Consider the following 25862-nt stretch of genomic DNA (forward strand, 5'->3'; position numbering starts at 1 on the left):
GGGAACAGGACTGGGAAGCACTAATGGCACAAAATTTGGCTGTTGTAATTACTGAGAAATGGTATTTTCGGGTCATGACTGTGAAGGAGAGGCAGAAGCATGATGAGGAGGACTATCTAGCATCAAGAGGTTGGTTGACTAGGAAACGAAGGGTGAAGAGAGTGTGAGTAAGAACCACCTTGAGGAACTCTCTACTTCTTGAGTAAGCTATACAGCATGCGTGAGAAAGCTGAGGAAACAGCCAGCAGGAAACATATTTACACAAACACACATTTACACACACACACACACACACACACACACACAAACATCGCTATTTAATATGCTTTAGCCATGTTAACATGTAACATTCACAAATGGTCACTATTACTTACTAATGAATTACACTCATAACTGAAAATGCAACTTAACAACAATTGAAAAAATGACTTTCTGAGAAATCATTTATAAAGCTAAATAACTAACTGAATTTATGAGAGGCATTATTCACAAGTTTCCCAAGGAGATGTGAAAGAGAAATGCAAAATATACACTTTTGATTAACTATAACAAATACTTACATATTTTTCTGCTTACTCCAATAATTTTGGACAAGTTCATTTGTAAAACCTGCATCCAGCAAGATTCTATTTATCAAATCTGTATTACCTAACACAGAAAAAAATGATTTCTTTAATTAAAGAGATTAATTAATCAAGTAGGTTCTAAATTCCAATTAATAATGAAACAAATATATTTACTATTTTCAAAAACAGTTCAGTAGATATTCAAGAATATTTCATATAAATTTTGTATTTTTAAATCATCCATCTTGTCTTACATATTGGGGACATGAATGAATTGGTATTAAAAAAGCCATTAATTACTAAGAGAAAATGTTTTATTAAAAGACACCTGACTTCTAGACATGACAAGGAAGCGGTGTCAATGAAAACTGACCACTAGTGTTGCCCAATCAAGACGTGCGCAGAGACATGAACAGTTGCTGTGCCACATGAAGAGAGGAACCCTTACATGGCCCCACTCATGGTGAAGACCTACTGGCAAATAGCAACTGCTGAGAAAGAGACAGTCAATCATCTTCAGAGACAAGGCCCTGATAGGATATTCAATTCCTTGTCATCAGCCCGTATTCATATGAACAACACTAACTGGACACAGGAAGTGGTGTGTGACTGTCTTTGTATAAATGTATATATGTGTCTATTTGTACATTATATACACATAGGTCTACATATCTATGCATATTTGGATATTTAAGATACATATGTCTTAATATACATACACTCATACATATATGTCACTAATAATTGAAAATAAGAGGTTATGAACTTGATGTGGAGTAGGGTGGGAGGCACTGAGAAAGGAAAGAGAAGGGAGGAAAGGATGTGAACATGGTGCTTGTGGATGAAAATCTGGAGAAAATCTTAAATTAAAAATCAATAAATAGGTGAAAATTCTACAAGACGTCTGCTGTATGATGTATTAGGAAACAAATGATTTTCCGTTTTCTGTGTTTTGTTTGATTATGTAGCTTAATTTGTGGTTCCACACCATTTATATACATATTATACACACATACATATACATGTACATATAAATGTATACATGTACATATGTACATATGGATATATTTGTATATTTGTGTATGCAATATTCTTGTACTCTCATATAGATAGAATTATTAAATGAAATTATCAAGAAAAAGCATAAAACAAAAAATCCCTGTGTACTTTCACCTTTTTTAAATAAGGAGAAGGTCCTTTACCTCTTTCACAATCCACAGTGGAACATAATGTTTTCAGAGCATAATATGGACTTCTCAAAAACTCCTCTAAATGTCCATTTTCAAGTGTGTTTTGGAGCAAGAGAAAGGGATGGAATTATCCTATACCAGCACCATCATAAAACTGGGTTTTGAATTCAGTAATATCAGTTCAAGAGCAGCAGCTTTCGCCTGCCATTTCTGGAATAACTGCATGCTTGTCCACAGAGGGAACGGGCAATGAGGACCCAAGATCACAGAGCATATCTTATTCATTTTGCCTCTCATGGTTTGTCTGATCTCAGGGTATGAAACTCCGAGACAGCCTAAAGGTACTTTCTCCTCACATTCAAGATAAAAGCTATCTGATTCAAATAAGCAATATTTCACTAATATCTAACTTATGTAAGGGGCAGAGGTGAGATAGAACAATTCAGCTAGTTTTCCAACATAAATTTGAGTTGGAGCGCCAGTCCATCCCATATGTAGACACCAAACCCAGACATTACTGCTGATGCCAAGAAGTACTTGCTAACAGGAGCCTGATATATCTGTCTACTGAGAGGCTCTGACAGAGCATGACCAATACAGATGTGGATGCATGCAACCAACCACAAGTCCCCGGGTTGAGCAAGGGGACCACAATGGAGGAGTTTGGGGAAGAATTGAAAGAGCTGAAGGGGTTTGCAACCCCATAGGAAGAACAACAATATCAACCAATCAGACCCTCCAGACCTCCCAGGAACTAAACCACCAACCAAAGAGTACACATGGAGGGACTCATGGCTCCAACTGCATTTGTAGCAGAGGATGGCCTTGTTGGGTATCAATGGGAGGAGAGGCCCTTGGTCCTGTAAAGGCTCGGTGCCTAAGCATAGGGGAATGCCAGGGCAGTGAGGTGGGAGTGGGTGGGTGAGTACCCTCAATAGAAGCAGGGGTGAAGGGGGATGGGATAGGGGGTTTGTGGAGGGGAAACAGGGAAGGGGTATAACTTATGAAATGTGAATAAATGAAATAACCAATAAAAATATTTATAAAAAGGTTTTTTGGCTTTGATAACACTGATAGTTATCAAATAGTGCTTTGTTCAGACTTTCCTAATAGAAGTAATTGCTTTTTAAAGAGGGAAAAGAAAAGAAAAAAGAACGAAGTATATGTCTCATCTATTTCCTCATTTTTTCAAATTCTCTTTACAGGGGTAAATTGTGATATGCATTTGCTTTTCCTTCCTTATTTATCACTTGAATTATATCTAAATATTGAATTCATAGAAGCAATTTTCAGGACGAAAATTTTTTTATTCTCAGATGTTTAGAAGCCCAGAACCTAGATATCTAAGCCAAATCTTAAATAATAGTTTATATTTATTGGGGAGACAATAAAATAATTAAAATTAATTTTTAAAATTGTCTTCATCTGCCAGATTTATTTCATGAGGGATGCAACTACAGAAGTATATTTTTTAGACAAAGTTTTCATCAAACTAAGTCATAAAGAAAGAAAACTAATAAGTGACTACTGTTTATATTCTATCCATATGAAAACATAAATTTGAAGACATGACACATTCAAAGAACATACCCTGTTTTTCTCTACATAGCAAATGTATTCACCATAATGAAACTCTCTGATTTTCAAAAACAAATTTTCTAAATGTGAAAGGAACTAGGGTGAGCACACGTTTTAACTACTTTGAGGTATGATATTGCCTTAATATAAAAAGTTAAGGACCAATTTACTACATATTATTATTAAAAATTCATGCAGCTAAAAACCAACAAAACGAACAGCCCACTAATAAGCTGAAATGATCACCCTGAGTCTTGATCAGATGTAGCAAACTGACCACTTGGGACCCAAGCACTGAGTCAAGAACTACAAATACATATATACTTACAGGAAGGGTTGTTTGGAGTTTTCCTATCAATAAATTCATTGAAATTCAAAAGAAATTCAGTGTTATTATCTGAAGGTTTAAGATCATTGCAGTATTCCCTGAAAAACAAGATTTGAATATTTAAGCTATTAAAATCAAAACCTTACAACTTTATAGTTTGCTGAAACATCATTTATTGGATGTATGACTTTGCAAATGATTGATTTTATTATCTCCATTTTCTTATATGAAATATAACAGTCCACTGTTAGTAAATGCTGAAACTAAAAACAGTATATATTCACTGCCCAGCTTTTGGAGAGTAGATGCTTAGTACAGGTGTACTTACTAAAATATAATGGTAAATGGGGCTTTTATAAACTTCATTCAATAATTAAGACACATTTAAAAATATTTATTCATTAGAATATTAAGAAGCTGATTATATTTCAATATACTTTTACATAACAATCTGTATTTTAATATTAAAACAACATGAGAATGTTTTACATATTTACAAGTTATCTTAAATTATTGACTTATTTTTGAGGGATATTAAAATAAGTCCTCAGAATAAGCTGTTAGAAAAGAGAGGACTGTCTGCTTGTTTATTTTATTTTGTGGTGTTTTTGAGAGACAGTCTTACTATGTAGCCATGGAATTCCCTATGTAGTTGAGCCTGGCTATAGTTACAGTAGGAACTACAGTACATTAGAGATGTCTTTAATCTCTAAGAGGATAACTGCAAAGGAAGGCAGAAGTGGACTTGGCCTGAGCAAAATAGCCCCCGTCCTTCTCTGGGGTGCTTCTGGGTATGGTGTTTTATCATAGCAACAGAAAACACATTAGAATCGTAAGTAACTTGGAGTAAAGCATTGTAAGTAAAGCAGGAAGATCCTGCCTTCCAGAAGCCACATAACAATTCCAGGTTTGAGGACACAGAGAGGACACTGCTGGATCCTTGGTGCTTTCTGGCCAGGAAGCTTGCCCTGACTGGCTGAACTCTTAACCAATGAGTCCCTGTCTTAAAAAAATGATTTTTCAAGGAACAACATTCTCCAAGGTTGACCTTCAGTCTCTGCATGTATGCATATACACTCACATATACACACTGACACAGGTAAGCATGTATGTATGCACAACCACAGCTATTATTGATAACCGTATGGTTTTAAAAGTGATACTTATATATTCTTAGATTCTTCACTTACTAAATCCTTACTCAGATCTAAAATACACAGGACAAGGCCTTCAATGCTGAATGGCAAATAGTGATTCGAGTGGACACATAGTAACTGAATAAACTGAATAAATAAAAAGGTCCCTGAATCTTTGGTAAGGGAAACAAAGGACTGCATGAAACAATCAATGGGACACAGAACAGAGTGCTCGCTGGAACTTTCCAAGCTGATGCTGGGATTTAAGAGATTGGGGTATGTGTATACACAGTAAAAAATGCAAAAGAGTAGGTAGGAGAGAGCAGGCAATGCAAAACAACAAAAACAAAAGCCCAGTGCTTTTTGAAATAGACTAAATACATCTGGAATTTAAAACAGGCATGGGGGAAACCTTTTAAAATAAGACAATACAGCCAGTGATTCAGGCTCTGTGGCCTTTGATGTTTGTACTAGGACTAGTGCAATTAAATCTACTGCTAGAGTAGGCCTTAGCCTCTGTCCTGCAAAGCTTTAATGGTCAACTAGACACAGACTAGAGTCAATTGAACGAGGAATCTCAGTTGATGGATTTTGCAGAGGTCAGTTTGGCTCCTGGGCATGTCTGTGCATTTATGTTTTGCTAATTGATGCAGGAAGGCTCATCCCACTGTGGGTGGTACCATTCCCTTTGCAAGTGATCTTATCCTGTATGAAAAAGGTAGATAAGCAAGTCCCTGTGAGCTGGTCAAAAAGCAGTGATCTTCCACTGTTGTTGTTTCCATTTCCAGCTTAAATTCCGGCCTATTCTTCCCCATACAATAGACCACAACTTGCAATCTAAATAAATCCATTCTTTCCCCCAAGCTGTTTTTGGTCAGAGTTCTTTAGGACAGCAGCAGTAATCAAACTAGAATGATAGTGTAGCTGCCAGAAAGAACACATAAGAAAATGCAACTATCTGCACTTTAATAAAACAGGCAGCCAATCTGCTAGCTCCACGTTTATAGTAAAGGGAACCACAGAGAACCCTGGATCCTGGTGACAGAGCACTTGAAAGCTGTGGAATGCAGCCCAGATAATCACCATAACAATGCAGAGCCTCTGGTTAACAATTAGCAGTTGAGAAAGATGCCATTACAGTTTAAAAAACTCTCTCTAGTCACAGGATTGGAAAGCAGGAGCAATAAGAGGAAATGGAAGATCCATTCAGATGCTGCTCTATGAACAAAAAGGCCGTGGTCTGCACCAGGGCAAAATAGCTAGAGAGTAACAGAAATATGCGTGGATCCTGAGATAGAACTGGCAAGGCTCAGGGATCAGTTAGACATCAGCAGAAGGGAGCAGACCAGGACAACTATGATGTCTCAAGATTGTACATTGGAAAAATTATATTTTGTTCATGAAAGCAACACAAGCAGAGCTTTCCAAGTGGGACAAATATTTACAAGACTCTGAATTGGAAGCACATTGAAGAAATATTCCCGTTAGGCTTTCCTGACACATGAATGTCTTATGTGGAAACACGAGGGTGGACAAAGACTGGCAAGAGATCTGTTCGATCCTCTATGGCAATGTCAACAATCCACTTGCGCCTGTTGTTTCTAGCAGTTAGGATGGTCACATTAGATTGGGGAGACATAACCCCAACGTGTAGTAAGGAATTAATGCATGGCTTGTGGCTTAAAGATGGACTCACACTAGACAAGAACCTAGGTAAGCACAGTTCTCAGCACCTTCACTATGAGAGGTGCACCTGAAGCTCCTGGGAGAATCTTGCATCTGCAGCTGGATAGGGCTAAGAAAATTGGAACATCAGGAGAGAGATGGCAAAGAGGATGGAGGAGATGAGCAACTCTACCCACAGCACAAATAAAGGAGAAACACTCTCTCTTAAGACGAGGAGCAGCTTTGTTAACCATGATTTTTCAAAATGTTACAAATACTACCAAGTTTCAAACAGTGGCAGGATTTAGTAATTTTCATTTGCAGAAATGAAGGATTAACTTTGAACAACTTTAGGAACCCTTTTCAGGTATTGTGAAAATTTTCTGCAAGTGTGCAACAGAAAAAATAATAATGGAATCTTCTTTTTAAAAGATATTTTAGCCTAGATTAAAAGCAAATTAAACAGATTAATAAGATATGGTCAAGTGAAATTATTGAATAAGGTTGGGCATTGCTAAGCATACTTGGAATCTCAAGAGTTGGGTGAAGAAGGAAGATCCTAAGAACTTCTTTATCTAGGCTAGTAGAGTATTCAAACTTCAGATTCAGTAAGAGACCCTGTCTCTGGGAACAAGGGAGAAGGCAATAGGGAAAGATCTCCAGCCTCCATGGATGCACATGCTTGTATACCAACATACACAAAAAAAGCGACACACAGATTATGTGACACAATGTTGTCACACACATATATACACTATGAGGCAATGCATTTTTCCTCCCATCCAGCTGCATGAGAGACCAAAATGAAAACAAAACAAGATGAAAAACATGACTTTTGATCCCTACTGTCAAAAAGATGCAAGAGGACAAAATGGTGGTGAATCCTTTGTTTTGAGAAAAGGCCTAAAAAATTTGGCATTGGACAGTATATCCAACCCCAAAGAGATCTAACACACTTTGTCAATGGCTTCAACACAACAGACTGTTGCTCCAAAGGCCTATCCATTGTGACATGTTCTAAGTATCCCCTAAAATTAATGAGTTCACCAAGGCTCTAGACCATCTAGGCCTAGATACTTAAGGTTGCCCATATTGTAATGTTGTACAGGCAAGACACACAGTGGCCAAAGAGAAAGAGGCAGTAGATCTACACTGAGAAGAAAGCTGCTGGCAAAATAATGTCCCTACTAAGAGACCATCTGTGCTTAGATCTGGAATCAAACCTGTCACTACTTTGAGGAGAAGAAACAAGCTCAGCTGGAAATGGTTGCACATTATGTCGACCCCATAATGTAGCTGGTGGGGCCACCATTGCCTGACACAGGTGAACTCAGAAGACAAAAGTGCTCTGGTTAAGCTATTGGAAGCCATCAGAACCAATCACAATGATAGATACAACGGACTGGGGGAGATAATGTCCTGGGTTCAAAAATCAATGGTTTGCATTGTCAACCTAAAAAAGGCAAAAGTAAAAAACTTAACTACCAAACTAGGTTGCCTGTTATATAGGTACTGCTAAGTTTTCAATAGTTAACTATAACAAAAAGTTGTTCTCCCATAAAAATCTACCATCTAAAAGTATTTGTCAAGTATATAAAAATATCATTATGAGCTTAAAACATTACATATTTAAGTGTGTGGGCTTATATATATGTACATATGTATCTGTATATATGCTCACAAGATAATTATATCTATGGAGTACCTTTGTGCTTAAATATGTATAAAGTATACAAGCTCCAGTAGACAATTCTCTAATACTGGATGCACTTGTTTATTCCAGCAGACCAAAGCCTCTCTGTCCTACCTACCACTGTGCACCTGAGTTCTCACATCTTCACCATTGATATCAATTGTTCTATAAGGACTCAAACAAATAGCAGGTATTTTAATGAATAAAGGGTATTGGAAGCTTAGAAGTCATTGTCACTTTGGTTCCCTAATTTAACCCAGAATGAAGCTAGAGTAATCTTGACCTGAATTTAGGATTCTTTTTGAAGGAGTAAGCCAACAGTGGAAATGTGAATAACACAACCAACCTTGGTGCTATGAAAGTATAGCCAGATTCTTCAAAATTGTCTGGCTTCAGTGTTTCCGAATCTGAAAATGTAATGACATAAGATTAGATAAACAATATAGAACGCATGCTTCAAGGGCCCATGACAACATAAAAGCATTATAAAGAGCACCTAGTCAGAAAAATTTAAACATACTACTTAAATCCCAGAGTTGAACCAAATTAACTGTCAAGATTTTCAATGCTCTCCAACCTAATAAGATCACAATATGGGCAAATTTTACTAGACAATTACGGAAGCAATTCAACGTAAAATTCCACTTATACTTTTCCATTTACTAATTCTAATACATTTAAATATCTTAAAATCTTAAAAGCATTAATCATATATTATAGCAAGTGATTTGTTTAAGATATCAATGCAGAATTTTATCAACATTTTGATAAAATGCTCTGAATGAATTCATTCATGCATTTAGTTAAGTAATCTTAGGTTCGGTGTGAATTAGTAGGTGGAAAGATGTAAAAAGAAACATGATATTAAGTCTAAAAAAAATTAAAATCAACTTGAGTGTGACAGGTTGCATGAGCAAACACAGGCACACCTGCCCTGTTCTGCTGCCAACTTTTGGGAAGTCATGGAGGAAATTCTAGCAACTGTGAAGCACAGAGGATAATACCCAATAGGAATGAAAATATTAGTAAAATGCTGTGCACTAAACAGAAAGAAATTGAGCAATGAGAAAATACTTGCCCTTCATTTTTCCCTTTTTTGCTGTAAATCCATCAGAAAGAGAAAGCAGGGAAACAAAAAAAGAGGGTGAAGTAGAGGGGGTCACAAACAATATTTTATTCAATGACTGTGAATAAAAATATTGTGCATAGATCAAAGGTCCATTTATGTACAGCTGTCGTTTGGATAGAAAACACGTATTTTCGAAGGCTCGAAGGTATGCCCTGTCAACTTTATTATTTTTCCCCTCTCTGTACTGTGGCTATTTCAAGGGTCTGTTTTGGCAGAGTGGTTGATGCGGGTGCGGTACCAAAGATGCCAGCTCTGAACAGAAGCACTTACCAATCAGCAAAGACTCACTAGTCAGCCCCTCCTTTATCACATAAAGAACTAGCTCATGCAAAAGTGCTGCTTCTTAAAAGACCATCATACCTATTACGTGAGAGTGCAAATATATATTTTAGTTGTCTGCAATACGGAAGTATCTACCATTGCTGCAAACAGCAAAAGAACAGGCAGGGAAATGACAGAAGTTTGTAAAAGATATAGATGTAGTTCTGTCCTGAATCCTAAGAGAAAAAAATTTTAGGTTTCTAGTACACATTGAATGGCTTACAAAGGATATGATGGTCATTTTGGTTAACTAAATCTAGCCATCCAAAACAAAACAAAACTTAACAATGACTTGAAATAGCACCGATGTTAATCACTCCACATTCCGAAGGATGCTTAATGGTGAATTCATTTGAGTTACTGAGACACTTAATTTGGATTCTAAAAAGAAAGCTAATTGCCAAGCACAACATTATTTTGGCCATATGCAAAACCAAGAAAAAATAAGTAAATAAGTAAATAAATAAACAAACAAATAAATAAAAAGGTAAGATAAGAAAAGGAAAAGCTTTGTTAGCACAGCACCAGGAGCCAGACTATGTTGGGATTAGCATGTGAAACATTTCACATCAGCTCACAGACCCTTAAAACGACAGGCACGGAGGAGACAGCACTGCAATGATTCTCTGAGCACATAGCAAGGCAGGGGAGGGTGGTCGGACTACCAGTGAGACTGGAGTACCTGCTCATATTCTATCCATGTAGAATATTTCTTGTTCCTTGCATGTTTGGAATGGGTTAGAATCATTGCTGTAGATTTGATAATAATAGCTACTAAAATGTATAAGGCTTGGGTATTCCAAAGTCTAGGCATAAACATCTGAGACTAAGAGGTAAGAAATAGACCCTGAAGTTGCTTTCACAGTACTTACATCTGGCCTGAGTTATTGTCTCTTCTATTTTGGCTTTTATATAGTAAAAACTGTAGGTTGGCAATACCAAGGCCAAACTGCAATAGAAACAAGAGAAGCATAAACACAAACACACAAAATGAAACATGACTTAAAAAAAAAAAAAGACACATCAAGTTCATGGGGAAATCCAAAGACCTTCCTCATGTGAAGGAGAGGACATGGTACAAGTGAATGTATTCAGCAAATAGAATTATTTTTAAAAAATTAACTAGTTTTTATTATTTTTTTATTTATTCGATATATTCTTTATTTACATTTCAAATGATTTCCCCTTTTCTGGCTCCCCACTCCCCAAAAGTCCCATAAGCCCTCTTCCCTCTCCCTGTTTCCCCATCCACCCTTTCCCACTTCCCTGTTCTGGTATTTCCCTATACTCCTCACTGATAAGTGGATATTAGCCCAGAAACTCTGAATACCCAAGACATAATCCACACATTAAATGATGTTCAAGAAGAATGGAGGAGTGGCCCCTGGTTCTGGAAAGCAAATAGAATTCTTAATTTCCATCTTTCTAAACAGTGTCATCCAGCTCTCTATAGGCCAGGGAATTGAGAAGTAAGGAGGTAATAAGCTACCTAATGCAGCCATAATGAGGAAGGCCTTGGCTCCCTGGTACCTTTCCAGACACTGTCATTACATGTTACAGATTTGGGCAAAAAAGAAACAAAATAAGGCTTAAATTTAAACAAATGAAAAAATAATACCAGTTAGATATACTCTCTTTATTATACATATTGTTAAATGCTTTGAATCAACCATAATTAAGAATTAAAGAGTTACCATTGCCACCACTAGACAATGCACAGAAATACACTCTTTGGAGGGATTCAACACCTACTGTGTTGAAGCCCTGTCCTATGGCAAGACCCCTAGCATCTGCAAGTGGACAAGCTCTAACCCTTTATGGAGGCTGTTCGCTTGTTTCATACTCACTTGTACAATTCACTGCATAATTGACTTAATTTGAACATGCCACAAGACTGAGTATATTGTTACATACAGAGGAAAGATTTCTTGCGTTCAGTAGGTTTGAATCATGAAACTAAGCTAGTCTCATGGTAGATGTCCTAACAAAGGTCAGTTCCATTGGACGCTTAGGTCAACTTCAAAATGTTTTAGTCACAAAGAGAGTTAAGTAATCCTGTCACTCACCTTGTTTGAATGATTGCTCCCAAGCAGCTGTCAGGTAGGTAACCTTACACTCTTAGAAGTTTCTAACTCATTGAACATCTGATGACTATATTAGAACCTTTAATTCACATTAGGCAGTTGTCAGAAGTAATTTCTCTTCCTAATTTAGCTACTATGCACAGTAAGACATAGAAGTGATAATTATCCACGTTTGATATGCCATGAATGTAAATGGATGCAAGAAATGCATGTATTTCTAAGATGGCCAATGAAACCAGGTACAAAAAGTAATTCCTGGTTAACATGCATTTGCATTTAACATTACACCAAATATTAGTGAAAGGCCCAAAAGTAAGTCCCTTTCTAGGAATTTGAATATTGTTAGGCACTCGTAGATTCTTTAAGTAACCCAAGCCCTCTGTATCCACAGATATGGGAATAGAAATCCAAACTATAATGTGATTACATGTTACTGTTAGACAATATATAATGCAACAAAATAGAATATTTCAGACTTATGAATGTAAATGTTAAAATTTCCCTGTATACATGTTCACACATAAAGGTTTACTTTCAAAATTTTAGTTTTTCAATAAAGACAACAAAAATGAAATGAAAGCTTTCACCACCATTAACTAATTCCTAGACTCTGCTTATGAGAAAAGGTCAGGGAACTAAAATTTTAATGAAAATTTCTGCATTTATTTTATAGGTAAATCCAAGGGGAGGCAGAGACTAAAATTAAAATAAGCAATGCGACAATTCTGAAAGCAAGATGACCTCTCATGATTCACCTGCCATTTACAAAGAACAGAATTACTGAGCATTTAAAAACTGCCTGCTACAAATTCCTCTCAAGGGGAATTAGGGCATTTTTAGGGCTCCATCAGCATTTATCATCGTCAGGAACTTCTAATTAAAGCCGATAACACCAAATCACACAGAGGCTACATGTCTCCCTATAAGCTTCAGTTACATGTTATGCACCACTAAATGCGGTGTAGCAATCCACAGGAATCCCAATGGAAGCTTCAAAATTGGCACATTAAATGCATGATGTAGTAGCCTGTAAGACTGAGAGTGTTCCTCATAGCCGCAAATCATTTTGTAGAAAAATAGATCTATTTCCAAGTCAACCCAACAGTTGCTTCTTCCACATATTGCAGATAAGATCTTTACCAACATTCCAAGGCAAAGATGATGTCAAATGCAAAGATTGCTTGAGCTCATAATAGGAACCCAATACAACAAGGCTTCTTTATTTTCTCTCAGAGATTAGAGTTTAATAAAGCAAAAGACATGGATGGATGATGGAGCCCAAGCAATAGTTTGGTGATTCACATAAATGTAGTTAACTGAATTAAATGGACTATAATACAGTTTTCAACTCAAATAGTTTATCCACATCAAAGTATGTCTCTTTAGATAATAGTGCATTCCAGCAAAAGAATTCATTTTTTTATATTTTAAAATGTGTCACCTAAGTTTAGGAAAACAGAAACCACTTGTGCCTGAAATTGTTATACCATTCATTTAATCAAATTGTACATCTTTAGATAGAACATGCTACTTATTTGTTATTTGTGAATTTATCTGCCCAGACATTAGGGCATGCATATAATAGAGGCCTACATTAGAGATTGGGACAGGGCTATGCGAAGAAAGTATGCAAAGTACTATGGCTCCTTCAAAGCACAGTGTGTCTCATAAGCAGTAAAATGACAGAGCAGAGTGGTCATGTTAGAAATGGGTGGCTCCCATAGCTTCCAGGGACTATACCACCAACCAAAGAGGATACATGGAGGGACCCAGGGCTCCAGATACACATGTAGCAGAAGATGGCCTTATCTGACATCAGTGAGATGAGAGGCCCTGGGTCCTGTGGAGGCTTGATGCCCCAGTGTAGGGGGATGCTGGAGGGGTGAGGGGGGAGTGAGTGGGTGGGAGGAGGAGCACCCTCATAGAAGCAAAGGGAAGTGGGGAGAGGCGAGATGGGATGAGGGGTTTATGGAGGGCTAACTGGGAAGGGGGATATCATTTGAAATATAAACGAATAAAATGATTAATAAAAAAAGAGAAAGAAATGGGTATCGACCACATTCTCAATAGTCTTCATTGAATATCAGTGAGCAAAGAATGATACTCGAAGAAAGAACATTACAGAATATTATGACAGAAATTTTGAGTCATAATTTTATGAATCCAACAAGATAAAACATTGAATATTTGTTCAAGTGAAAATGTGTATCTTCAAATAGAGACCCTTCAATTTTGTACTTCTTTAGAAAGTATCTACTGTGTACCACTGTGTGATGAGCATAGAATTCAGAGATAAATGAGGTAGCATCTACCTCTGCCCTCTGCGGACATAAGGAAAGAGTTGTCAACAGAGTAAAGATCTCTCTAGAAGCCTTATGTATATGATTCTGTATAAGGAAATGAGTATAAGGTGATCTAATGGGTGACAGCATGGGATTTTAAATAAATATGTTAGAAATTTCTTTCTGGGGAGTAAGGAGAGGCATAAACTGCATAAGGAATGAACAAGAGGCTCAGTCTTAGAACGTAATCTTAATTCAAAATGGCTTTAGGAACAAAGGCCTAGGTGCTTGCAGTGTCTGTGATGAGGGAATAGGCTCAACCAGACGGTGCTCAGCTGAGCATATGAACAGTCAATTGAGAAAGGCAGTGATGAAGGAGAATAGAAGGGTCAGGGAACCAATGCCTTGCTAGGCGTTGTCTATTATACTGAATGAGCTGCCAGTTATGGTGTTTGAGTGGAGTCGTATTAATAATTAAAATCAAGGATGGTCTTTTTCTGAACTCAAGAGAAAGTATAGAGGTACACACTTAAGCTGTTGTGTACTGTGGTGAGAGTTTTCCCTGACCACATAATGGAAGAAAATAAAACCACCCAAGAGAAAGTGCACAGAGAATTTATAGGTTTGAAGAGAAAAAATAAGCTGTCAAAGACATATATAAGCATTCTGAATTTGTTCTGTTGTCAAGATCTACAGGCCCTCTTAAAAGCAGGGTTAGGCAGAGTGTAGTATTGGAAATGATTTGAAGAATATAAAGGTGTGGTAGATAAGATGTCCAAGCTGCAGATGACTTAAAAGTCAGTGACTACACAGGCGATGATGGACTCATTAGAAAAGGGGCAATCGAGAAATGGAAAGTCATCTTTCTTACTACTACGTAAGTGTGGGTTACAGACCTTGCCATTTGCCAAAAGCCTGTTATTAGCCTGTGAATAAAACACGATAGTTCATGAATAAGCTTTTAGAAAACATGAAAAGAATTTGGGAGAGTAACATTAAGTGTGTGGAATAAATGATTGACCTGCTGTTTTTAGTGTGTTTGTATTTTAATATTTGTTTTAGCAAATTCATCTTCTTTTATTTTATACAAAGAAATGTCGTAAATAGTGACAGAATATGGCTCTCTGTGAATGTAGGAGGATGAAAATGAGGAAGAATGAGGAGAGCCTCATATCATGAAGTAAGACTGGATGATATGAAATTTGATGATGTTTGATGATATGAAATTCAAAAAATGAGAATTTCTAAGAAGATAATGAGGAACAAGAAGAAACATTTTACTATTACCAAGATGTGGGATACAGGACCAAATAGTAAGCTGGAAATTCTGAGAAGATTTAGAGGAAGACAATAAAGTAGCTGGCATGGTAGAACACATCTTTAATCCCAGAATTCAGAAGGCAGAAGCAGGCAGATCTCTGAGTTCAAGAACAGCCTGGTTTACAAAGTGAGTTCCAAGTCGGCCAAGGGATACACAGAGAAACCCTGTCATGAAAAACCAAAGAGAAAGGCAACATAGAAAGTTACTGAGTTTGAGGAAAGGAGTGAATCATCTAACAGACTGAATATTGGACTGTCTAGGTTATGAAGGTGAGAAAATGGGTGGGATCCAGAAATTATTAAACTATTCAGCAGGGCTAACATTTTCTAAAATGTATTATGATGAACAAAAGCACACTATTACTTTTAAGCTAAGCCACAACATTAGTGAAAAGTATTCAGCCAAATTAGAATAGAAGAATAAGTCAATGGAAGATATAACTATAAATTATTATGGAGATTACATAAATTTTTGTTACTGGTGTCATTATGTAAACTTATCATTTCTAAGTATTATACTGCCAGCTACTTTTCACCTTTCGAACTGCATTCTCAATACCAGACTCTGTAATTCATTTCTCTGTTGCCGGGAGTAATTTTTACATTGAAAAATGTACTGAACATAGCTAAATTAAGAATTCCTACTTCTCTATTGAAAACTGGCTACCAAATATTAGAAAAAAGTACATTGAATTAAATAGACCTTTAAACATGACATTTTCACATATTGGTAAATACCTGTAATCTGTGCCATTGACAGGTGTCCATGTGTATGTTCTATTTCCTTTGTCGATATATCTCTAGAAAGAAAGTTAAATATAATCATTATAAGCATTTTCTATATAAATTTACAGAAAAAGTAAAAATATATTTGGTGGTTATTCAACATTCCTTTTAACAGGTGAAAGATATATTCTAGTATACATTTTAAAAATGTTTTAAGTAAAAGTTTGGAATAGTAGTCAAATGCTATAGGTTAGTGATTTATAAGCACAAAAGTTTAGTATTTTACAACCAAGTACTTTCTTCAGAACTCTAAAAGATTTAAATTAAAACCAAATTTAGTGATTAAATAGACGTATAAAATTCTAGTCAAGGCTCAAATAGTAGGGCATGTTTAAGAATGATGACAGACATGAGAAGAAAAATCAACATTTCTACATCTAAAAGTAGAAATACCAACCATCTCACAAAGCCTTTGAATGGAACTATAATGCTCTTATAAATAGATATTACTCCATCACTACAGATGAGAAAAACACCTATATTCCCTAGGCAAAGTGCATGGTTACATAAATAGTTCATGGATCTACAGTACCTCGCGTGTCATAGAACAACAGTAAACACATAGCCTACTAGGTATATTAATTGCACACATGTAGATTTTAATTTCTGATTTACTCTGAACATTTGTCTTATTAAAGACTAACTTCATTTCTAACAGAGCTGACTATAAAAAATTATCTCAACCTGTGGCAGGTGTTGTGAAAAGGTGTCATTATTCCCTGTAAAGAGAAACAGGACACATGCCTGAAAACAAAATGACCTGCCATCCAGTGCTGAGATGTGTTAACATTCATCTTTCCCATCTCGTAGGTGTGAAAAATGTTTCAAAGAAAAGTTATACGATTTCATACAAGAAATACTGGTCTTCACTATTAGGTGATTGTTGTCTGAGGTGTTCTGAAACTTTGAGTAAAACTGGACTAAAATCATTGTAATTTAAAAGTTATTATGAGGACCTAAATATTCCTGGCAGATTTTACATAAGTAAGCACCAATCTAATTTGATCAGTGATATATTTTTAAAATCATAATAACGTCCTTCAGCAATGGGGGAGTGTTCCTCTTACTCCGTACCTCTCCAGGACGAGCCCTCAGTTGTGTTCTTGATCGTACTATTCTGGCGGGAGTCAGATGACATCACACAGTAGTTCTCATTTTTATTTCCTTGATGACTAAGAATGTTTGAATATTTCTTTAAGTGTTTCTCAGAAATTTGAGTTCCTTTTTTTAAGATAATTTTCTTTCTTTTATATATATATATATTTTCTATATTCTTTGTTTACAATCCAAAAGCTTTCCCCTTTCCCAGTTCCCCCCTTCCCATATGTCCCATAAGTCCTCTTCTCTCCATCCATTCTCCTATCTTTCCCCCTCCCTTTTCTCTGTCCTGGTACTCCCCTACAATGCTGGATCAAGCCTTTCCAGGATTAGGGTCCTCTTCTTCCTTCTTCATGGGAATCATTTGATATGCTAATTGTATCTTCAGTATTCAAAGCTTCTGGGCTAATTAATATCCACTTATCAATGATTGCATTCCATGTGTATACTTTTGTGATTGTGTTACCTCGCTTAGGATGATATTTTCCAGTTCCATCCATTTGTCTAAAAAAATCATGAATTCATTGTTTTTAATTGCTGAATAGTACTCCAACACTTGAGGACATAGGCACAGGGGAAAAGTTCCTGAACAGAACACCAATAGCTTATGCTCTAAGATCAAGAATTGACAAAAGGGATCTCATAAAATTACAAAGTTTCTGTAAGGAAAAGGACACCGTCAAAAGGACAAAATGGCAACCAACAAATAAGCCTGATAGAGGGCTAATATCCAATATATACAAAGAACTCAAGAAGTTAGACCCCAGGGAAACAAATAACCCTATTAAAAAATGGGGTACAGACCTAAACAAAGAATTTTCACCTGAAGAAATTCGGATGGCTGAGAAACACCTTAAGAAATGCTCAACATCATTAGCCATTAGAGAAATGCAAATCAAAACAACCGTGAGATTTCACTTCACGCCAGTCAGAATGGCTAAGGTTAAAAACTCAGGAGACAGCAGGTGTTGTCGAGGATGTGGAGAAAGAGGAACACTGCTCCACTACTGGTGGGATTGCAAGATGGTACAACCACTATGGAAATCAGTCTGATGGTTCCTAAGAAAACTGGACATGACACTTCCCGAGGACCCTGCTATACCTCTCCTGGGCATATACCCAAAGGATTCCCCGGCATGCAATAAGGACACATGCTCCACTATGTTCATAGCAGCCTTATTTATAATAGCCAGAAGCTGGAAAGAACCCAGAATCCCTCAATGGAGGAATGGATACAGAAAATGTGGTATATAGACACAATGGAGTACTATTTAGATAATTTTCTGTTTAGATACATATCATTCCTTAATAGGATTACTTATTTTCTTGATGTCTAATTTTTTTGAGTTCTTTATATATTTTTGAAATTAACCCTCTATCGAATGTGTACTTTGCAATAGTCTTTTTCCATTCTCTACGATGCTGCATAATGCAAATGATGGTAGAATCTTTTTAGGTTCATGAGATGCCTATATTGTTGGTTTGAGTGTGCCTGCAAACTTATACAGCCACTATGGAAATCAGTGTGGTAGTTCCTCAGAAAGATGGGACTCGATCTACCTTAAGATCTAGCTATACTACTCTGGGGAGTATATCTAAAGAACACTTCATCCTCACATAAAGACTTTTGTTCAACCATGCTTATTGCTGCTCTATTCAGAATAGTTAGAAATTAGGAACAAAAATGATATCCCTTAACAGATGAATAAAGAAAATGTGATAAATTTTTACACAGTGGAATCATACTCAGCCATTAAACAATAAAATCGTGAAATTTGTAGGTAAGTGGATGGAACTAGAAAAAATCACCATGAGTGAGGTAATCCAGACTCAGAATGACAGGTATAGTATGTACTCGCTTATATGTGGATATTTGCAGCTAAATTAGTGGTAACCCAGGCTATAATCCATACAACCACCAGGGTTAGATACAGAGTATGGGGCTAGCAGGTACACAGAGATCTCCCTAGGAAGGGAGAGTAGAACAGAGATGGGTGGATGCAGGGAACTGGAGCTCAAGGATCAAGTGGAGAGGGAGAAGGAAGAGGGGGGATGATGGTGGGTAAATGAGACACCTAACAACATTCAGGGCCATTTGGAGAGAAGTATGGAAACCTGATATAATAAAAGCTTCCTAACCTTTATACATATGTGATGGTTGTGGAAATGATGGTGCCAAATAATGGGAAAGACAGAATTCTACTGGACAGCTCTTGCCCAGGACTGTGGGTGAATTACACTTAATTGAGCTGTTTGCCAAAGGTGTCCAGGGGAACCCAAACAACTCTGGTTGTTGCTTTCTACAATCTGACAGCAATTCCCCACTGTTGAATAGAACACTTACATAACTCACAGAACCTGGAACCATACTACATAGAGACTTCATCTCTACTTGCTAGAGACTTTGGTACACAAAGGTACTCTGTAAGCTACCAAAGGAAAAAGATAAACCCATCCACAAACCATTGATCTGCTATAGTGTTCAGCCTCCAAGACATGCCTGTGCAATGGGGGCACAGAGCTTGTGAGAGTCACCAACCCATATCTGCTTGGATTGAAGGCTCACCCACCCACTCCACGAGGCAGATTCATCCCAACACTGCTTTGGCAGTCAAAACCTGAGAGTAGAGAGCTCGGAGACCTACTTTTGTTCTACTAAAAGAATGCAGCAATACAATTTTAATGACACCGCTGTACTCATAGATCAGTGATTCTCTCAGTCATCATCAGAGAAGCTTCCTCTGTACCTGTACGGCAATCAACACAGAGACCCGCAGCCAGACAATATACAGAGTGAGAGACTCAGAGACACTGGGTCCCAAAACATCATGGAGGACGTTGCGGACATAAGGCCCTCTGTCTAAATCAACAGAGTAAACACGTGAGGCAGCACAGCATGCACAGGTCCTGCAAAGGACTGTACCAGATGGGGGTTGTAAAGCTGAAAGAAATGGACATGGGCCCCTATCTTTAAGCCAGAAGCTATTTCCAGCTGATAATCACTTGCAAATGAAAAGTTAGTTTTCTATTAGGGATCCTCACTGGGAAAATAAAATACTCTTAATGGTACTCAAGGGGATTCCCCTGAGCCCCAGCGCCTAAGATCACAGCTTCCTCATCGTTCAGATCAGCAGCCAAGCCCATCGGAACGCCCAGCAAGAGTATGCCACCCCTGGAGCAGCCAAGCTGCAAGGCACTTGATGACTGAGCCCGAGAAGGAAGTTGAGCTGGGTTTCTCTGAGGGTGACCTCTTCATACTTACCAACCAGATCGATGAGAACTGGTATAAAGGGGAAGGGAGAGGGGGAGGGGGGACTCTGCTTGGCCAATCAGGATTCTTCCCACTCAGCTATGGGCAGGTGCTGGTGCCTCTGCCTCAGAGACTAGCACCTTAACAGTGCAGCGGCAGCAGTCTAATGCCAAGGTGCTCTAGAAACACTAATGCTCCTCAGGGGTTGGGGGGCTTCCTCCCCACTCGTTCAGTCCTGAGGTCCCCCATCCTAAGACTCCAAAAGGCATGCCTTGAGGGTCTATCACCTTCCTGGTGGTGGCAGCTCCCAGCTCTTTCAACCCTTCCCAGCCCGTTGCTGGCGGTGGGCCCATGCCCCCTCTCCAGGCTCCCTAGAGGCAGGCAGGTCTTTGGAATCCCCAGCCTGCAAGCAGAGGCTGGCCAGCTCCCCCACTCAGCACACAGAGACACCTGGCACCTGCTGCTCACACAGAAGTGCACAAGGCACAAACGTGTACACTTCCCGTGGGACCAAAGACCCAGCTCAGCTCTGTTGAAGACCAAACACAAAGGCCCTAAAGAGGGGACATTCCCAAGTCCCTGGCACCTTCCCCTGAGCCAGCTCCATTGCTACTTGTTCATGTGACTCTGCAGCTGACCACAGGCAGTCACAGGCGACCAGGTCCCTTTTTCAACCAGCAGTCTAGGCTGGCCTTAACCCCAGTTCTGTATCACAACCTGCCAGGCTACAGTAAGGGAGGCTTCCACCCTGGGCTCAATTCTATCCTTCTCTACAGCTGCCCCACAACCTATGGCTTGTTCCTGGGCCACACCCCACGTCCCCTAGATGGGCAATACTGTCCTGCTCTAGGCTGTGCTGAAGTGAACTATACTCCTAATATTTTAAAAAAAGTATTAAATATCTCTTTCTATAAAGAAATAATGTATACAATATTATATATTATACATAAATATATTTATTGTATAGCATATAATATATACTGCATATATCATAATATTTAATATTAAATGTATTACATATAATATATAGCATATATACAATATATTATAATATATAGTATAATAATTAAAATCTATTATATAATATAAATATATGCATACATATACATACATATATATGTGCATATATATTGCACATATATTATATATGCACGTTAGCTGGGCAGTGGTCGTGCCTGCCTTTAATCCCAGCACTTGGGAGGCAGAAGCAAGCAGATTTCTGAGTTCAAGGCCAGCCTGGTCTACAGAGTGAGTACCAGAACAGCCAGGGCTACACAGAGAAATCCTGTTTCAAAAAACCAATATATATATGCACACGTATACATAATTTTAGGTGGGATACATATTATGGCTAGTTCAATGTTTTGATTGGATTCCTGAGTTTGTGAACAAATTTGTCTCTCCATCCTGTAACTTTTTTGGTCTCTTTTCCTTCTGTTTATTTGCTTTGTCCTAATCTGATGATTTAGTTTTTGTTTTATCACAATATATTATATGATATAATATATTATATTTCCTTGGAATCCTGTTTATTTTTCAACAGCACAGAGAATTTGTTATTTTGATATAATTATGAGGGCCTATTACCAGAATTGAAAAGGAGGAATTAAGATTTTCACTTTTAATGAAATATCAGCTCTCATTGCTTCTGCTTTAGCCATGGTCTTTACCCTTTGCTTGGGGGAGGAAGGGGGAAGAGAAGAGATAGGGACACATCAAAGAGTTACATTGATTCAAAGTAAATAACAGGTTTTTAAGAGGAGCAATATTGTAACAGATGACCAGCAAATGCATCTGTCTACCACAGCACATTTAAGAGAAAACCTAAAATTTCTAAGACAGACACATGTGGTTCCTAGGTGATGCTGCTCAAAGACTGAATTGACAGTAAGCTGGAAGAGGGGAATTAGCCATGTGAAAATGAGCTCTAAACTGCACAAAGAATGAGCAGGCCCGAGTTCTTGGAACAGCATGGAGGAGTTGGCAGAACTGTTAAATACTTTCCATCCTTGCTTCAGGAAGCAAAGGGTAAAGAGCATGGCTGAAGCAGAAGCAATGAGAGCTGATATTTCATTAAAAGTGAAAATCTTAATTCCTCCTTTTCAATTCTGGTAATAGGCCCTCATAATTATATCAAAATAACAAATTCTCTGTGCTGTTGAAAATACTTAGATAGTATGTTCCTTTTAGGGGAAGAGTTGCCAAGAAATTAGGAAGAAAAGATGTTCCTAAAACATGCAGGATGCTGAGTAAAAAATATGTATATGCACAAGTTATATGTAAAAGTTGCAGTAAAACTTACAGACACAAAAACATCTTAATTTTATATATTTCTGAACATTCAAATATGTGAATCTGTGCTTTCTTCCGCAGATGGCTGATAATGGATAGAAAGTATCCACGCATCCAAAAAAATCTTACACTCAGATGTGAATCAATATCAATTTATTATATATACTAGTAAATGTGGGTAGCTGTGTTATCACATGACTTATTTTCAGACTTAAGTGTAAGAAAATTATAAAGGATAGAGATGGTATAAATAGTAAAACAAGATAAAGCACACATCATATAATCTCTTGAACATTTGTGTATACAAATACAATGTATGTGATATTACTTAAGTTAAATGTTACCATAACCTTGACCTAAGGAGATATATTTCTTATAATAATAAACATATTTACACTAAACATAGTTTTAAGAATATACTGTTTAAAGGTTTTTATTTTACATGAATTTGTGTGTGTGTATGTGTGTGCACATGTCTCTGTGCGAGTGTGGGTGCCTATGTGTGTGTATGTGTGCATATGTTCTGTATGAGTGTATATGTGCTTGTGTGTGCAGGGGCCTGCAGAGTTGGAAGAGGGCACCAGAGCGCTTGGAATCTGAGTTACAGGCACTTTAGAACCTGTCAGCAAGGTGGCTGCAGTATGAACTCCAGATCTCACAATTGGGCAGCAAGTGTTCAGACTTCTCTCTAATGTAATAATATAGGGTTGTTTTTTATGAATACAGATTTTTAATGTAGGAAAAAATCTGTTCACTGGAGTGAACCTTGTTTTAAAAATAATTTCTGAAAGAAATGTCAAATTACCAATATCAGCATTCTTAATGGACTTAAGAACAAGCCATAATGAAGTCTTACCTCATCTTGAGACTTGACCAGAGTTCTGAACGTTTTTTCTCCACTTTCTCCATCTATCATTTTATTTCGAATCTAAGAGAAAATGGATCACTGACTTTATTCCAGGAAACAAAGTGACCTACTGAATACTATAAAACTATTATCAAGATTTTCTTTATTTCCATGAAATTTAATAAAAATGGCAGAGCAGTTGCACTACTGGATGAGATGATTTGGAATTTTTAAAGTTGTCACACTGTAACCATTTTACATTATTGTGCAATGAGAAAAATATACTTGGTGAATTTTTTTTGTTCTTCACTCTGCAAGTTTTAAACCATAACACTAAAGGGGATACAATTGCCTGTGAGCATAGGAGATTTCAGTGAGATGGAGACACCAAGAAATAAAATGCTTGTCTATTCACAGGATCAACATGTAATGTGAAACACTTCAAATTCTTCCTCTTCTAAATAACCAGTTCTTAGTGACAAAGGATTCAGAACTGTCATTTATATGTTGGTATATATGGTGTCCTATATTGTTGTTTCTTAGTTCTACATATCAGGTTGTGCTTGCAGCCCTTGGGGCTCACCTAAAAGTTCAGGCTGATTTCAACCTTGCAGGGTCCTTATGACTCTGTGCTCAGAATGCTGGGGCTATAGGACCTTACATTTGACTTGCCCCTTATATTTACTTTTTATATGTCATCTGTAACAGTTCTGAAGAATTATATGATAGTGGATAGTCATAAAGACCTAGTACGAGTTCATATCACATAGTGTCCTCTTCCTACAACTTTTCAACTCCCTGAAGAGTCATTTTCATAGGAATCCAGGTCAGATCCACAGGAAAACATTCCAGTCCACTGGAAACTAAGAATTTCCAATTGGGCTTTAATAAGTATTGGTGAGTAGAAAAACTTGGTGTGACAAAACATTTTGCAAAATATAGGATGGATCTAATTTGCTTAAAAAATTTCAGCTTGAAGGTAAAAATTAAGAAGTTGCTGGGCGGTGGTGGGGTACGCCTGTAATCCCAGCACTCTGGGAGGCAGAGGCAGGAGGATTTCTAAGTTCGATGCCAGACTGGTCTACAGAGTGAGTTCCAGGACAGCCAGGGCTATACAGAGACCCTGTCTCAGGAAATAAAAAAAAAAAGAAAAAAAAAAAGAAAATTAAGAGGTTGACTTTAAAAACACCAAACGTTACTATGCGCATGCTCTTTCCCTGGGGTCTTCATGTGTTATTTCTCTCTGTCACTGTGCTTCGGGAAAGCAGACTCTGAGAAACTGAATGTGGTCATTATGACGACCCAGGGGACTGCAACTCAGACCTCAATCTAATCCTCATTACCTTCACTCTAAAGAAGACACATCAGCACACCCCGTGCCACACACCAGAGGAACTGTAAACGTCATCATTTCTATTTTTCTATTACATAACTATCTTTACTACTTTCAAACACCCCGGCATAGGGAGTGACATGTGACTTTGTGAAATACAACAGAAACCTGTTCAGCGCCTTCAGACAGACCCTGCAGCTGCTTTCCTCACGTGGCCCTCCACGTAGCTGGGGGGCTGGGACCCTCCCATCTTCAACAGCATCTTTCAACAGCATCGCATGTTGGTCTCTATGAATTTTATGAACATCGTGGTTGTTTTGTACACTTGAAATAACTCTCCCTTTGGAATGAGCAAGACGATGAAAAGCAGCTAAGGCTGCAGCTAACCTGAACTACCTAGTTTTCGTCAACAGAAATTATTGGAAGAAGACAGTCCAGGACATACACAGTTTTAATCGGAATCAAACATAGCAGTGTGATCGAGAGAGATAGATTGATGTCAACCATTGTTCAAAGATGATCGAGCGATGGGGAATGCTGGCTCAGGTCCTGTGTTTCTCTGGCTTAGGCCTACTGCACACACTCACCTCCACTTTGATTTCATTCTCTAACTCAGCATCGAGAAAATCCAGTGTGACTGGCTCCTGCGATTTGGGGTTCTACATAGAATACAGCAGTTAAGAAGTTAGAAAGAAATGTTGTGTACAGAGTAGCTTGTGAAGCACATTCAGCATGAAACAATTCTATAAAAATTACTTACCTTCCCTGGGAGCTAGGCATTGAGCTTTAAGTGCATTGGACAGCTGTCAATCAATTATCAACTGAAGGCAGCAAGTGTCTAGAAATGGACCGCATGGGTTCCCAAGACACCATTGTTCACTTCAACATCCACTGCCTTTCCTTGTGTTGTGTAAGAAAGCTCACTGAGGAACATGATAGTGTATTTATTTACATCTCAGGGGAT

At 37.7% G+C, this 25862-nt stretch overlaps 1 protein-coding gene across 1 annotated transcript in view; it reads right to left on the reverse strand.

Moving 5' to 3' along the window:
* Window positions 1-25862, reverse strand: part of Cacna2d1 (calcium voltage-gated channel auxiliary subunit alpha2delta 1) — a 445325-nt gene that overhangs the window by 22944 nt on the left and 396519 nt on the right. The window contains exons 19-25 of the mRNA XM_052173128.1: window positions 25486-25542; window positions 23575-23646; window positions 16031-16092; window positions 10479-10555; window positions 8503-8563; window positions 3663-3760; window positions 561-648 (exon numbers count right to left, since the gene is read on the reverse strand). Coding sequence (XP_052029088.1) covers window positions 561-648; window positions 3663-3760; window positions 8503-8563; window positions 10479-10555; window positions 16031-16092; window positions 23575-23646; window positions 25486-25542 — 515 coding nt within the window. The remainder of the gene's footprint in view (window positions 1-560; window positions 649-3662; window positions 3761-8502; window positions 8564-10478; window positions 10556-16030; window positions 16093-23574; window positions 23647-25485; window positions 25543-25862) is intronic.

The sequence above is a fragment of the Apodemus sylvaticus genome, chromosome 2 (genome assembly GCF_947179515.1).
Source record: "Apodemus sylvaticus chromosome 2, mApoSyl1.1, whole genome shotgun sequence".
In the NCBI taxonomy this organism is placed as follows: Eukaryota; Metazoa; Chordata; class Mammalia; order Rodentia; family Muridae; genus Apodemus; species Apodemus sylvaticus.